At 38.8% G+C, this 16,824-nt stretch overlaps 1 protein-coding gene across 6 annotated transcripts in view; it reads left to right on the top strand.

Moving 5' to 3' along the window:
• Positions 1–16,824, top strand: part of PTPRT (protein tyrosine phosphatase receptor type T) — a 492,692-nt gene that overhangs the window by 136,270 nt on the left and 339,598 nt on the right. For all 6 annotated transcript variants that reach the window (XM_052789835.1, XM_052789817.1, XM_052789853.1 and 3 more), the window contains exon 2: positions 5,429–5,554. In XM_052789835.1, coding sequence (XP_052645795.1) covers positions 5,429–5,554 — 126 coding nt within the window. The remainder of the gene's footprint in view (positions 1–5,428; positions 5,555–16,824) is intronic.

Raw genomic sequence — 16,824 nt, 5'->3', positions numbered from 1 at the left:
GGACAAAGCTAACTATTTGATACCCCAGAAGAAATGCCTGGAGTGGGACAAACAAGACTAATGTTCTTGTTGTCTCTACCCCCTCCCCATCTTGGGAATGCTGTAAATGCTTGATCAAATTATGTCTGATGCTGTGATGTTTTCCATGTGTATTTAGAAACACAGGATAACTGATGAGGTTTCTCACATCACTATGTTTCTTTATCCCTTTTTAGAAGTATTGTGGGGTTTTTTTAGCTGGTGAGTCCGTGAGAGTTTGACATTGGATGACTTTATAAAACATTCTACTAATTGGATTTGTTCAAATAAATAAATGAAACACTAATTGGAATGTGCCCTGCCATTATTTTTGCTTACTGAATTAGATATAATGGTGTGAAGTTCTTTTTATCATATTTGTGCACTTATTTAAACACCCCCTTGGCGCATACTTCTGCAAATTCAATTATATATTCAAAGGAGGCATTCAATTTATGCAAGGCTGGTTTACATTTAATCCAGGGGCAAGTCTCAGTAACTGATGATAGGTCTGCTCAAGATTAATTAGCATCACTCAGATGAGCAGTGGCATTGTTACAAGCCTGCAGTGTAAAACAAGGGATATTTTATCCTTCCTATGTGAGCCATTATTTGCTTCAATATGACCCTTTTCAGGAAGGGAAAAGCTGCTTTTTTGTTTGGGTTTCATTTTTTGAAAAGGGGTCAACACCACCTGTGTTATCTAACAATATCAAAGTAATCTCCACTTCCTTTTCTTTTTCCCCACTTAGCAACTGCATCTGTCACTGTTTAATTTTCAGCCAACCAGGGGAAAGACTCCAAGATCCCAGTTTGCTTCCTAAAAATCCTTATTCTTGTTAACAATTTACAAAGATGTAGAACCCTATTTTGGTGAATGTGTAAATGTTTTCATTTTCCTCAAACAGCTTTGTGATATTGTAGCTAAAACTATAATGTGCAAACCTGGTATCTAAATTCATTGAGCAGTATCTTTTTCTTTCAATTTGAGGATACTTCTTCTGTGCTAATGAATATCTCTGTTCTGCTGTCAAACATTTATGTTTCAGCAATGGGTAATTTTGTATTAGGATGGATCTAACCTTCCCCACTCCCCCTACCCCCTTATGTTGCAGCATATTTAACCGTAGCTCACATTTAGGTATCCACATAGGTAGCATCTTAGGAAATGCTGAATATTAAGCTTATCTGACAACAATGAAAATAACACATCTGCTCGTTTTAGCCTGTCAGCCCACTTACTATCCCTACTTAAGTGTACACTTAAAATCTATTAATAAATTTTTAGTTTAAACTGAAATTCATTAGTGGGAACTAATTGAATTTCTAAGGATCTTGCAGCTAGGTGCTTGTGTAGCAAAGTGGATCACTCGATCCCATTAGGTGAGCATGAGGCACACCTGTACAAGTGCAATTGGACACCAAATGCACCTTTGTGTTGTGTTTCCTTGCTAGCCTGCTTAGGAGCCTATTGTCCTGAATGCACACTTGAACATAAGAGCACTTTCATCTCCTGGGTCAACAATATTCCACGGAAAAGGTATTACGCTACACTTTTCCTCAAACTCTTCTTCCTCATCCCAGTTTACCATCCTTCAACAGGGACTGGAACTTGTAGGGTGTGCTCTGTTCGGCAGGGCCCACCTGAGGACCCCTTACTGTGGTGAGTTCCTGGGGTTCCCTGGTCTGGCATGCTGCCCTTGGTAAGGCTGTGGGCCTGAAAGATGGATGGAGCCCACTTGGTTTGTCTGGGTGGTGGCAAAGCTGTCGCTGAGGTGGATCCAAGTGTGGAAATGTGGTAATGGTGCTGCGGAGCATCCCTCAGCCTGCCTGGCTCCTCTTCCAGGAGAGGGTGGGGGAAATACAGCCTGACTCACCCCTGAGGCTGGGTTTGCCTTTAGAAGCGGATGTTTTTGTTTTCAAGAGCTGTGTGTGTGCTCCGTAGGGGCGGCCTCTGAGGAGAGGCCGGGGCTGCCCCGCATGGGACAGGGCTGGCTGTGGCTGCTTCCTCAAAGGCTGTAGCACTGGAGGCCGCTGAGCCCCTCAGCGATGGTGGTGGCACCTCTGGGAAATGTGTTTAAGAAAGGGCAAAACGCCAGGAAGGGGGGAGAGGAATTGTGTGAGAAGCCATCCTGCAAAAGACCAGGGTCAGTGAAGGAGGATGAATGTGGTGAGTCTTGAATTCCTGAGGTGAAGTTGGGTGGAAATATTACAGCTGCTTTTCTGAATGTGGCTGCCTGTAACTGAAGCTGTAACGTCATGTCCGCCATGTTCTGCAAAAAAGATAGGACTAACACTACCTATGATGTACTTGTTTGGCAGACATGAACACAAGCCACTGTGACTATTAGAATAACTCCAAAATCTGCAATATTCTGGATGTTGTGATTCTTTCCTTCCACTTTCTGAAGTTTCTTCCCTGTTTCATGATACAACGTGTACTGTAATAGTGTGAACAGAGGAGTTCCTGACTTTTTAGCTCACAAACTGATGTGGGTCTGGGTCCCAGCTGAGTCTTTACTTCACTTTTAATTCTGCTCTCTTTTGACACACTATAGCAAGAAGTGGATGGAGACTTCCTTCCTCTTGGTACCTGAGATTCATGCAGCCAGCCTGCCTGAGCCCTTAGAATTGACTCCAGTTTTTTCTCCTTGTTCTCATTTTCTGCAAATTTACCTCTCCAAATTCCAATTCTGTTGCTTCTAGTAAATTAATCCTTCTGGCTTATTGCCCTGTCACTCTGCGTTTGGAGGTTTCTCCACTAGCCTTTTTGTTCTTTAAAATGTAGATGTCTTGCTGCTACTTTTAAGGCTCTCCATGGTTTATCCTTTCTTTTCTTATCTAATTGTACTACAAGGTTAGCTTTGACTTTCAGACAAGGTGCTTTAAAGCTTCCTCAAGCGTTGTCTCTTATCAGTGGAAACTCCCAGTTAACTTCCAGAAGTTCTCACTGTATCCCCTTTTCAGGTTCTCCTCCAACTTTACCTACTTCAGCATGTATTAAATAACCTGTTTAGCTGATTACATGAAGATATTGACAATTACATTCCCTGTTAAATGAGGACTGCTACCCCATACTTTGCTACTATCGCTTGTTTTGCTTCTGGGACTTTGTAGCAGCACCTGTGCAATTTTCTCTGTGTACACGAGGCCTTGTACAACTGTCTGGCTTGATCAGAGAATTTGTTTACAATCCCTTCAAAGTAATAGCTCAGAGACAGCACTGTTACTGTGTGCTGCAGTACGCTTAGCACAGGTTGTGTGGAAATGGTGGATGTCTGAAGTTGTGCTATTAAAGTGAATCTATCAAAATTTGAATGCCCTGCTTGGAGACTGAGAGCAGAGTATTTGATGTTGTCTCTCATACCCACTTGCTGTGAAAAAGGTGACTTTCAGTTGCATTACATGCTCCCACACAATCCAGAAAACCTTTATTTTCCCTTAGATATTTTAATGAGCATGTTTAATATGTTAAATTTGAACTTTTTCACCTAAATTAAATTAAAAAAAAATAGGGAAACAGTTTAAATGTAATCCTGCTCATTTTGACAGCTGGGAAAGCTTCAGAAGTACAGTAAATTTAAAGCAAGAATTATTAAAATATTGTAAAATAATGACACTTCCGAAATATTTACAGAGACTCCACTGAACAGACAGGCAAGCTTGCAAGGGTCATAAAATCTGCTATAGTCAGATCTATTTATAATGAAAATATACAATATTTCAAATTAAATGGTTATTTTTTTAGGACAAGCTTGATCTTTAAACTTTTCTTTAGCAACAGAGTCTTTTGGGGTGTCAAGTATTCTACCCAACAAATCCTTCTAGTATACACTTAAATAGAAATAATATGTGAAGTTTTGTAGAACAACTTAGAAAACCAGTTGCAGTTGGAGTGCACATAAAGTCCTTTAACAGAATAAGGATTTAATAAATATTAATCACATGGTATACATTTGTGTTTGTCATTTATGAGGAGGTCCACAGGAACTGAGACAAGTTTGGGCTTTCTGGGGAGCTAGAGAATAGAAAATACAGGTAAAAACTAAAGAAGGCCTCAATGTCCCCAGTGTTGGATAATCCTTATTGCAAAGGGGCCACAGATCACTCACGTACCAGCTATTTAGTGTGTGTGTGTAGGCAACGTGGCCTGTGGGAAGGAGTAAAGAGTCAGGAACATCTCTGTGCATATAACTCTGATTAGTGTCAAGAGCAATTGGCAGTTTGTCTGGCAGAGCAAGTTAGTGTTGCCTTGAGCATTGCTCAGTTCTTGCAGCTCTGAAGTATTAGATGTGTCCAGTTGACACTGGAGGACTAGTATCTGCAGAGAAAAATTAGCTTTGCTTTCCTAAGAGAGAAAACTAAAGCAGTACAGAGACACTGTTAGCATGATTAAGGTCTAAAGTCAAGGGCTCAGGCTGCCTGATCTAATGAATCTAGTACTGAAATATGTTTGGCAGACTAAGTTGGGTGGACATGAAGAGGAATGTGCCTGAGGTAATGTATGGGATACCAGTGTAGGAATATCCTACCAGGGAATAAACTAGCTTGATTTGCCTGTGTGACACAAGTTTCGAAGATCTGTGTTGGAATACAAAATTTCATTCCACTGTTCATGGGTTTCCCCTGATTCACAACGTTCAGGCAGCTGCCAGGTTGTTATTTATGACAGTTAACTGCTTCCAAGTATTTCAGGAATTGCAGTAGGAAAGATCACTTAGTCAACAGTCTGGAAGGTGCGAATGCTAGTTGCCATCTACTTCTTGTTATTCTCATGTTGCTGAGAAACTAGAGGGTTGCACTCAAAAGAATTGACTCGAAAGACCTTGAGGAATTGTCATGTGCCACACAGAGCTTCATGTTGTTATGTATAAGAGATGGTTAAAAGGAAGGTTGCCCTTTCTGTAGGTGTAACCGAGCCTTGTGTAATTCAAGGCTTAAAAGTGAAAAGAAGTGAGGATTCACTGTAGGAACAGTGATGCTGTGCTTTTTTACAATTTGTGTTTCTTCTTTCTCTCTCTCTCTTTTTTTTTTTTAATATCTGACTTGGAGGTTTATGTAATTAAGTATCAGTTACTGGGACCCAAATGCAAATATTCCTGTACATGCGCATCATGTGCACTTGTCCTTGAAAATGTAAAGACAATAGGTTGAAATAAAGGGAACTTATCTAAAAAACAGTAGCATGGAGGGAAGAAAACAAAGGCTTCAATGGATACAAAGTGTGGAAAGTACAAAAATATTTTCTGGATACCTTCTCTGCTGCCTGAAGTCTAATATGCAGGAAATTAATGTTGTTTTTCCTTTTTTTTCCTCTGTAAACTTGGGTACAAAATATTTAAAGAAATGACCTATCATAAAGAGATATAAATAATTATTACAGAAATTTATTAACTTTTCTTGTTTTTAGGTGGTTGCTCATTTGATGAGCACTACAGTAATTGTGGTTATAGTGTTGCCTTGGGAACCAATGGATTTACCTGGGAGCAGATCAATACCTGGGAAAAGCCAACAATGGATCCTGCTGTCCCAACTGGTAAGTAAGAAGCCTCAACAACAGTGGGGAGATATTCTTTGAGAGAATCAGCTGTTAGCCCTCCATGGGTGTGTACTGGGTCTGGGTACCCACAACAATAGGGGTAGGATTTTATTCAGTGATAAAAAGATGACTTTTGTGTTCAAAATAATCTGACAACAGAATTCATAAACATGAGATGGCTTTTTATAACATTTGCCATTTGCTATCCTTGCTGAATCATTTTACACTCCTTATTCCTATTTTATTCCTGCATTTAACAGAGAGGAAATGTTTCAGATATAATATTCTAAGGTTTGGCCAGCTTTTTGCATGTTTCAGGATCAGAATGGTGTCTTACCTCGGGAGATGCATGTTTGAGAGGCCAGAAAAAGTAAAGCTTTGTAATGTCTGGGAATATCAGACCTTCCAGTCATCATTTGGCTCTTAACTGACTGTTTTAAAATCTAATTCTGAGAAAGAAAAGAAAATTCCTAAAGAATTAACTGTAGTAGATAGTGCTTGATTAGGCTGGTTTTCAGACAGTGAAATTTCCATATGCAAGAAAAACATTTCCAACAGAGAGAGTTACCAGAATATCCAGTTTGGTAACTTATTTTGAGAACATCCAATAATAGTATAGTCTTCCATGTGATACTTGGAATATTCTCTGAAGAGGTCACAGTAATAGTAATTTCTAATAGTTTTATCTCTCATTGGAAGTTACCATTAAGCTGGGTGTATATGGGAATAAGTTCTCTAGCCTTAATAAAAGTTCTGTGGAATGTTTTGTTCACATTGAAAAAGAACTTGTTTTAAGAAAGCACACCAAAATTTTCTAAAAATCATGGTTTGTCTGTGTTCCTTGCCACCTAAAATAGCAGTGCAAGCCCCTTTAATGGACACAATGGCAAACAGACTTGACCAGCCAGTTAAGACTTTTATTTCAGTCCTAAGAAAGAAGTATTTGTTCTGGTTAGTGCATTGCACTCTGAGAAGCATGAGCTACATGGCAGAACTGGAACATAATGTTGTTCAAGAGGTATTCTTATGCCTGTAATTATTGGGCTAAGAGACTTGTAATTGCTAGCTGCCTGTTAAGTATACCACGTAGAGCTGATACAATAGCTCCCTGCCATAGCCATTGATAGACAGCCTAGTCTTCATCCCTGTATGCTTGTTGTCAGTAGAAAACAAGCTTACAAGATACCAGCCTAGCTGTGGTTTCTCCATCACAAAAGGTTAGTTAAGTTGTGGGGGGGGGGGTTTATTTTATTATTGGAAATTGTTCGGAACAGGATCTTTCAAAGTCTGTAACACCTAGTACCACTTGATTTGGCTGTGGCATCCACAAAGAAGTTAACTGTGAAAGTTGCAGTTTTCTGGTCTTGTCTGTAAGAATGTATTTTAGCATCCTGGATGTTGTTGCTTTTTTAACGATGGCAATTTTATCTCTATGGTTCGTCAGCTTCTACCCTGTTGTGTCCTATTCCCTGTCCCTGGTAAAGACCTATCTAGAGACACATGACAGATCTTTGAATTGACTGTTCCCAGAGCAACTTGAAGGAATAGGAACATACACAGTTTTGGTGCAATTTGGAAAGCAAGGAATAAATGGGAGGGCTTACATGGCTTGGACTGGATGAGTTCAATACTTTGTCAACTCTAACTGTTAAAGTAAACCTATCTTCCTGGCCTCCATATGAAGATACATTGTCATCTGAAGTACGCTGGAACCATGGAGAAATCAATAGACAAACAACAGTCTGGAATAGCATGGTAAAAACCAAAAACAAACCCACCACCAAAAAACCAAAAACATAAAACCAACCCCAAAACACTACAATGTAATTTTTAACAAGGCTTTCAGAATTATTTCTGCTAAAACTAAATAAATAGAGGTGTGTGTTTTCCCCCTTAGTACCTCATTCCATGATATTTAGTAGCACCAATAACTATACAAAGATGTTAGAGCTGCTGCAAACTTAATAAAGGTTAGACATCAAATAAGAAATATAGAAAGCTTTATTGTAGAGAGATGCAAAGGTAAAGCCGCCATCAACTTGGAATATGCTGATAAATATTATCTAAAGAGATTTTAAGGAGCATAAGGGGAAATGACTCAGTTCCTCATGTTACTAATTGATGACTTAGGACTATTCACACAGAACAAAAGGTGAAATCAGTAGGTAGAAAAAGAAGATCGACCACAGCAAATGTGTACAGAAGGCTCTAGTAAAAAAACATGTTTTCAAGAGCTGTCCAAATCATGCTAACCTTGAAGTAAATTATAGTGGTCAATTAGACTCCCCAAAGCTAGCGGAGACATTCAAAGCTATTATTGGGACTCTGTATTGCTGGGATAGAATCGTAATGCATGTTGTTTGTATTGGTTACTCATTGAAAATCTGTTTTGTGAGAAGAAAAGATGTTTACTTAAAATTCATCTAGTGGCAAAACCAGGCAAATAAACTGATGAACAGCACATTCCACTTCTACAAGCAGGGACATCTTTAAAACCAGAGTACTAGAACATTTGGTGATTGACTTTCCATTGTATTTAATTTCTCCAAGGCAGCTGAAAGTAGCAGGGTGTAAATCCACTGAGCTGCAGGGTGTAGATCCACTGAGCTGCAGGGTGTAAGAGATGGTAACAAAGAGGTGTTCGTGGAATCAGCATCTTCTGGTGGCCAGCTATAGCCAGGAAAGCTCCTTGGCATGAAGAGTGGTGACAGGACTGCATAGGGTTCTGAGAACACAAGCAGTAATGTAGATTTTCTTTATCAGGATGGTATTTTAGATACTACGTTATTTTTGTAGCTGAAAATAGATTAAAATACTATATTGTGGAAATGGTAAAAAGAAAAGGTGAGCAGGTATTAGGTTGGTTCAATGATACTAAGTAAGTCTGGAGCGCAGCTTGCTGGGAGATGTTGGCAAAACCATGGCCTGCTCCCACCCTGGTCAACCAGCCTACATTAACACTGCTCTCAGAGCTGTTTTCTTCTGTAAAATGTTATCGGCTTTCATAGGTACTGGCAGGTCCCTTTGAATTCACCAAGCCACAGAATTCTGTCCTCCTGAATACTAATGATAATATCTAGCACTTTTTACAGTACTTTTCATCATTAGATCTCAGAGTGCTCTTCAAAGGAGGTCAGTACCATGAACGAGAGCCTGAGTCTATAGTGCTGTGTAATTCTCTGCTGACACACTGTTGCAAAGCTCTCCGCCCAGGGACAACTTTCTGTTCTTTATTTTTTGAGTTAAAATGTAAAAAAAAAAAGGGGGGGGCAATTAAAATGCTCCATTAGCAATGTAGAAGTTTGTAGGCAATTTGTTTTACTCCATTGCTAAAAAATAAACTGTTTTCCATGAATTCTATGATTAATTCCTTAGGGCTGGAAACAGTGTTAATTGGGGAATTAAGAACCAGGTGTTTATTGTTCTGAATAAAAGTTTCAAAAATGTGAAAGAAATGAATTGTAGGTATTGAATCCCCAGACTTCGGTGGGACTCTCATTCCACCTCCTTGCATAATAGCAGGAGCAATTATAATAAAATACTCTTTAACAGATGTGTGTTTACTTAAGCCTGAATACTCTCAGTGATGAGTATTATACAGCCTTTGGGCTGCTTGTTCCACTCTTTGAGTATAAAGGTTCTCAGACCTTCATTTTCCTTTTTATGGCTTCATATACTTTTTGTTCCATCTTTGACTAGAGAGAATAATCAGTTGTTGTTCTCTTTTATAACCTCTTTTATATAGTTGCATGTAGTTAAGTCTTTGTTTTGCAGGACTAAACATGACCCAGTCCTTTTAACCTTTCTTAATTCAGTGTCTCGTTTCCTTCCATCTACTCCTATGCCTTCAATCATTGCTTTCTTAGCTTTTTGGGGTATTTGCCTAAAGCTGTGTTACCAAGCAGGGATTCAATACTCTGCATGACAGTGTTGGAGGGACACAAGACTTTAATTCTGTTATTGAAGTTCAAAGTACAGCAAATAGATTTCTCCTGCTCTTCTTTATTTCCATCTTGCAGTTTTCATTCCTATTTTTCTGAAATATTCAGTCTTTATATGCTGGTATTAGATGATGTGAGATGGACATGACCCTTTAGTTTGTGTTGTATCACAGAAGTTATTTCCTTGGTGGTAAAGTAGGGCCTGAGCTTTTCCGTATTTTTGAGGCAGATACTTGATTAGTACAATCATGGAAATGTGTTGTGTTTAAACTAGCCAGGCAAAAGTACTGGCCTTATTTTTCATGTTACAACATTGCAGTATTCCAAGGACCCTGGACCTGCCTGCTCTTGCAGCAGTTGCAAGAATATTAATATTGAAAGTATTCAATATTTGCATGTTCAAAGCATTTTACCATTTGCTAACTCCAGTGGAGACTTAACTAGGGCTGACTGGACTGAAGTAATTGCTTTAATTGTATTAAATACAATTCTACTCTGAATACAAAGCCATCATGCCATGTGCCTTTCTACAGCAGCATTCCTTGGCGTTAGATTTAGTGTTAATCTCAAGTTTGCTTTTCTGAAGTTTCCCTGTTCCAAGTTAGCAGATAAGCAATCAGCACATAGAGGCTGAAGATCTGGCCCTATCTGCGTGACTGCTTACTTCCCTTCATGTATATAAACTGGCACTTAGTGTAAGTGCTACTTTACTTGTGTGTATGTATGTCTATATATACATAGATATGTATCTATATGCATGCTCCATATCACTGCTGTTTCTTGCTGAATTGCTTTCTAAGTAGACATTCTGTTTGTCTGTAGGAAACAGAAGTTTAGATATTATGAATTTAGGGATGAGCAAAATGTTTGGAACAAATTATAGTATTTAGAGAGAGAGAGAGAGAATTAGAGCTACAACTCTTGTATGTTACTTAGCAAGTGCAAATTGCCTCGCTTTGCTTGCTTATTCCAGAGAGTCCACAAATTTTCTGCAAAGAGAAGCAGGACCTGTTATCAACCAAAGGTGTTTTTGTGGTAGAAATAGATGCATTTTTATCTTTTGAAGAGCCAAACTTGCTTGCAATGTTTAATTCATGGTTTGGAAGATGCAAAATAGTTGTGGAAAATGCCGCTGATACATGGTTTTATGGATTTTGTGTGTGTAGTTCTGTAAAACTTATCAAGTAGCAGACAACTAGTGTTGCACCAGTGGCACAAGTGCACACGGTGTCTTTATGCTTCTTCGGTTTACAGTTGAGCTAAAGGATTCAAACTGTTCTATGGTGCTTCAGAAGACTATGGCAGGTTAGTACCAAATGGCTGCTAACTACACCATTAACGTTTATGGCAGTTGCAGCACTGACAGGTCTGGTTCCCCCTTCAGAGATGTAGTCAGCATTTCCTCTATAATTTTCCCTCCCGAACTTGGAGGAGTCATCTGTGCTGAATCCTCTTAACGGTGGACATTTTGAGATAATAATTGGCAAGGTTAAGGCACAAATGAGTTCTGAGTGCTTTCTTCTGTGAGTCTGCTTTGCGTCACCCAATGAAGTGAACACAGCTCCAGACCTGTTTAGTGTGTGCAGCTCATCACTTCCCTTGAATTCATTGCACCACCTCAGTGAGGATTTGTAGCAGAATTTCTTTCTTTTCTCTTGCAGCAGAGATAAGGGATGGGGACTCTTCCCACATCTAATTGGGTGTGTTCTTTTGTTCCAGTAACTGGAGGGCTCTCTGAGCTTCTCACTGAAAGAACAGAAGGGTTATCATCATTAGTGTTGCTTTGTGAACTACTCATTTAGCAGGCGAACATCATAGACATGATGTATATGAATACCAGATGGCTAAAATCTACTTGGACTCCACTGAACTGAGTGAAGTTTTATGTTAGTCTAATAGGCCAACTGCTTTCCTATGTCACCTTCCTCTTTTGTTGAGTGGCACCATGGAGTTACAGTGTGAATGAATAATTATGTCGTGGTTTAACCCCAGCCAGCAACTAAACACCACGCAGCCGCTCACTCACTCCCCCCCACTCAGTGGGATGGGGGAGAAAATCGGGAAAAGAAGCAAAACCCGTGGGTTGAGATAAGAACGGTTTAATAGAACAGAAAAGAAGAAACTAATAATGATAATGATAACACTAATAAAATGACAACAGCAATAATAAAAGGATTGGAATGTACAAATGATGCGCAGTGCAATTGCTCACCACCCGCCGACCGACACCCAGGTAGTCCCCCGAGTGGCGATTCCCTGCACCCACTTCCCAGTTCCTAAACTAGATGGGACGTCACATGGTGTGGAATACCCCGTTGGCCACTTTGGGTCAGGTGCCCTGGCTGTGTCCTGTGCCTAGTTCTTGTGCCCCTCCAGCTTTCTCACTGGCTGGGGATGAGAAGCTGAAAAATCCTTGACTTTAGTCTAAACACTACTGAGCAACAACTGAAAACATCAGTGTTATCAACATTCTTCACATACTGAACTCAAAACATAGCACTGTACCAGCTACTAGGAAGACAGTTAACTCTATCCCAGCTGAAACCAGGACAAATTATGAAACAGCTTTCCTTGAGGAAGGTGATAACTGTCCATCTATGCCCACATTGAAAATGGGTAGGAACCTTTAATTTCATTCAGGACATTACTGATACAAGGTTAGTGTTAACCTCTACAAAGAACAGAGAACCTCTGTGCATAGGTCAGACATTTGTCTTTTTTTTTTTTCTTCAGGAGAGAATGAATGCCAACAGGAGTTAGACTCAACATTTGTAAATTTGAAAGGCAATGCAATAAAATTAACATTTTCCTGTGTCTTGATTGTATTAATTCTTGCTTAGAAGAAAATACACAAACAAACTTGTTAAAGGAATAAATTAAAATTCAACTGTGTATATGATGAATCATGATCCAATTTTGTCTGAGAGGGAGAAAGAAATTTGGCTCAGCTGTCTGTATATTGTTTTTCTCCAAAAAATATTTTTTGCAGGGGAAATTACTAAGAATGAGTCAAATATATTTCTCCCCAGTCCTTCACTTTCATACAAGTAAATAGATTAGTCTGGGGCTGGGTAATGAACTCAAAGTCATTTCTCAGCTTTTAAGGTCTAAGCAGAAAGGGATCTCTGGAGGCTTTCCCCACTGCATTTTTATTTTGCTGTTTACTATGCAGCTTCATGTCTGTGTTTTGGGGTTCTTTTTTATAGTTGCAGTTGTAAATAGTTCTTCTCCATTTCCAGAATTTCGTCCCTATTTTATGCTAAGCTGAGTTTTGGGGGTTGATTGCTTAGTTTCCTGGATTTATTTTAGTGGATGTGCATGAGAATGTTTAGACTATCAGGAAAGTGTACTGTTTTGGCCTATTTATGAACATAGCTTTGGGAGGAATGTAACCTTGCAAGCAACTAAAGGGAACTCTTTCTTGCACTATGGCCTTTAATTGCTTTATCTTACTCTATCCAGTAAGGCCCCCAAAAGCGATTACTATAACTGATTCTGTAAAGGCTGCTCAAAACCCAGCATTAGGATTTAGCTGTCCCTCAAAGGAATGTATTGTCACCCATATTTTTTTACTACCTTGTATCAGGTCTGGGTTGTCAGTAACTAAATTGTACCTGCATTAGTACACAATTTTGCTTCTTCAGGCAGGGAAAGCCAGCAATGAAGACCATAAGCAATTGCTTCTTTTGCACAGAACTGATTTTAGAAAGGTAACAAGTTAAAGAAATTAGTCTTAAGAGAAATTCTTACCAAATATTTGCTTTCTGTCTTGTGTTCCTGTGTTCTAACACCAAGTAGTACCTTTCTTTTGCAATTAGGCATACTAGTTTTAGATGGAATAGAAATAGTGAGGGACCATTTGACCTAAGTACATGTGAAATTGCAGACCTGTAAATTAAGAATATCACACTTAAAAGCTAAGTAGTTAGCTAGCTATTCCATGATGTAAGATTGAAGAGGAGTTGATTTAATTACGAACATTTACGCCTCTAGAGGCCTTCTGCTGAAGGAAAATTACATCTCAGTTTTTAATACTTTGTCATTCATATTGTAAATGTGAGATAGAATTTCTCCTTATGTGCCATCGAGAGAGGTCAGCAGAAGCATACTTCCACTTAGATGTAGATGGTACTTTGGTACTGAAATCAAGCTTAGCACGGATGTGTATGTAGCCTTCCCTGAACAGACATGATATAAAGAAATGTTATCAAAGGAATCTGAAAGAATGACTTCTAGGAAGGCCTTTTAATGACCCTGAAGGGATTGCTGTCTGTAGGGAATACGTGTAGTTACTGCACCTTGGTGTGTTAAATGGTACATTTGAACTGTTGTCAGTCTATTTCTGATCCTTTTCTGTGAAAGCTGTCAGAAACAGAGCTGTTTGTGAATGTCAGGACCTTTCCATTATCACCATTAGTGAGACCATGACACTTTTAAAGCACTGCCGTAACATCATTCAGCATCACGCTAGGAGGAAGGACAAGAAAGCCATTGTTGTACATGTTTTTCCTCCATGGTTTCAGTACTGAAGCATATTAATTTTTCTCAGCACCTGTTGGCTCTAGCAGGAACTGATGCCTTTCAGCATCCTTAGCACACAGTCTGCGTTTTTCATAATCTATTATTTTGAGCTCTATTAGGACATGCTGTCTAGATGCCAAGTGTGTTAAAACTGTTTTTTGTTTGAGCGCCAAGTTAGGGAATTGTATAGCCACACCAATGGAAAAACATTTCTCATGAAAAACTTTAAAGCTTCAAGAGTTGGGGAATAGAAAGAAGAGAGGTTTCTTCCAAGTAGATGAAATCTAGTTTAAATTCTGTTGAAATAAATATGGTTGCATTGAAATAAGGCTAGAATACAAAACAAGTTTTGACTAAGATCTTTTGTTTTAAATACTTATTTCTGTGGAAATTATTTCTGTAGTAAGGAGGACACTGAGAATTTAATACCGCTTTGGTCCGATTAGAAAATTCAGAGCAAAAAGAGAAGCATGCTTAAGGAAGAACAGGAGTAAACAAGGTGCATAGGTAGAATGATGGATGGGGAAGGTCTTTCTGGAGAAGCTGGGATACTAAAATTGATAAAGGTGAAGATAGTGGATGTTAAGGAACAGAGGAAAAGCAGTGACTAAAGTAGGAACATATGTTTCAGAAGGAGTAGGTAGATTCTAGTGATATTGAAGGAATTGACAGGATTAGGGAATATTGCAGGTCTAGTGAGAGCTAACTTATTTTGTCACAACCTTTCAAGAGGGAATTTTTAATTATACAGAATTCTGAATTTGTTTTCCAAGCTGTGAACCTCCTCTCCATTGGGTATTTTTTCTTTATCCTGAAAGGTTGGTTAGCAAGCTAGAGATGGAAAAGCATAACAGGAAAAAAGTTCCAAGAGAAGAATGACCTGAGAAATCTGCATGGGGCAGATGGCCAAAGTCAAGACAGACCAGATTTGAAAAAAGGAAGGAGAAGGTTATGAATGAACAGGCAAATGCTGAAAGATAAGGATTTACAGAAGGAAATGCTGTAAATTACTCCTCAGAATTGATCCAAGAAATCAACTGAGGCATTAAATAGGCATTCAGAGCAGAGGCTGGGCAGAATACAGGAAAGGCAAAAAGTATGGTTAAGGTTATTGCTCAGGCCCTTATGTACTTTAATAGTAGAGCCTTGCTAAGTCTGTCCGTATGAATTTTCAGCTTTTTGTAGTTGCTTAACATAGAGTCAGTAGAATTCTCCCAAAGCCCCTTAAAATCAGTGGGAATTGGGTGTAATCTCTTACAGAGACTGTGTACTGCAGTGGATTGTCTGGCTAATGCAGTACTTTTTTTCCTATTTGTCTTGTTTTTTCCCAGTGAACTCTCATCTTTCTCCTATCTTACTTTTTTCTTTTTTTACTTCTATCACAAAACCATCACACCGCTTAACAGACTCTCAGCATGTGAGTACAACGGTATGGTACAGTATCTAAGATTCTAGTGTTAAGAATTATTTAACTAATGCTGTTTCGTTACTATAGGCCCAATTCAGTGTATAGTGAGATAACTGGAAGTCTTTCCACCAGCTTCAAAATAAACAGGATGGGGATTCATAATGAGCAGTGTATCCTTTTCAGATTTTCAAATGCTTCACTATTTAGTTAGAAGGGTACAGATTGTTTGGGTGGAATGGTAGTAACCTCTGTTAACTGGCTCCACTGAGAAATGTTGCTATTGAGAATTTGTGGGGAAAAAAGAGTTAATCTTTTATGTTTAAGAAATATTAGCATTTGCTATTCCCAGTATTAGATATTTAGTGCATGTAATTTGGCACATGAAAAATACTGGCTTTAAATAAGTCTATTTTCCAAAAGTCATTTATACATGTACAAAAGGAAGTTGATAGCAACAATATTAATATATTCTTATGGGGAAAAATAATGTATGCATCTCCTGCATAGGCAATCCAACCTCCTCCATATCATTCACCTCTTTTAGAAGGGAGTGGAAATTGTTGTGGTTGTATTCCTTTGAGATGAAAGTTGTAATATTACAAATTATCACTTGTTTTCAGTATTGACTAGAAAATTATGCAGTTATGTTTATGAATGTTGAAAATTAAGCAAAATAAAGCAATTGTATGTGTTTGAGGGTCTTTTCAAATGAAAAGCTGTATTCACTGAATTCTCATCGGCTCTTTTCCTCACTGTCATGTTTCATGATGTGAACTCTCAATTGAATGAACAGCTGCAGTAAAAATGGCACCAGCCAAGTTACAAGGAATTCACAGGAAATTGAGACATTTCGGGCTGTAACACAAGCCCTTTTGAGCCCTCATTTATCTTGATAAAAGCTTGGCTTTTTATTAGTGTAATGTCTATAGGTACAGAGAGGTGTCAAGCCTTTATTTTGCAGTACTTATACTTGGTACTTTGGGGTAGGCCTCGTACAAACAGAACAAAGACACTTCACTGTCACTGTAGAGAGGGTTTATATTTCTAATTGTGGAAACAATTTTTTCTTCTCGTCTTCTACTTTGGATTTACTCACAGTGCAAGAATGAAGGTAATATGAAGGAAATGTCAATGTTGATCAGAAGGTTGTCATAAGGAAAGCAGAATAGGAAACCTGCAACACAGCTCAGGTGTCTGAGAGCCTCCTTGGTTCATCTAATTCTTCTAAAACAAGACTATCTTTAACACTAAAGATCTGACCGCAGCCCTTTGATCTTTGAAAATACCATCTATTGCCTTGTATGGATGTTGGCTGAGTCAGGCTGTAATCTCAATGGATGTTTTATCTTATCTTCCCACTATGCCTCTGGTGCACACAGCAGTATAAGCTGTGTGTG

This window comes from Harpia harpyja, chromosome 1, assembly GCF_026419915.1.
Source record: "Harpia harpyja isolate bHarHar1 chromosome 1, bHarHar1 primary haplotype, whole genome shotgun sequence".
In the NCBI taxonomy this organism is placed as follows: Eukaryota; Metazoa; Chordata; class Aves; order Accipitriformes; family Accipitridae; genus Harpia; species Harpia harpyja.
Note: the sequence above shows the minus strand (reverse complement) of the source record. Positions and strands in the feature narration are given on the sequence as shown.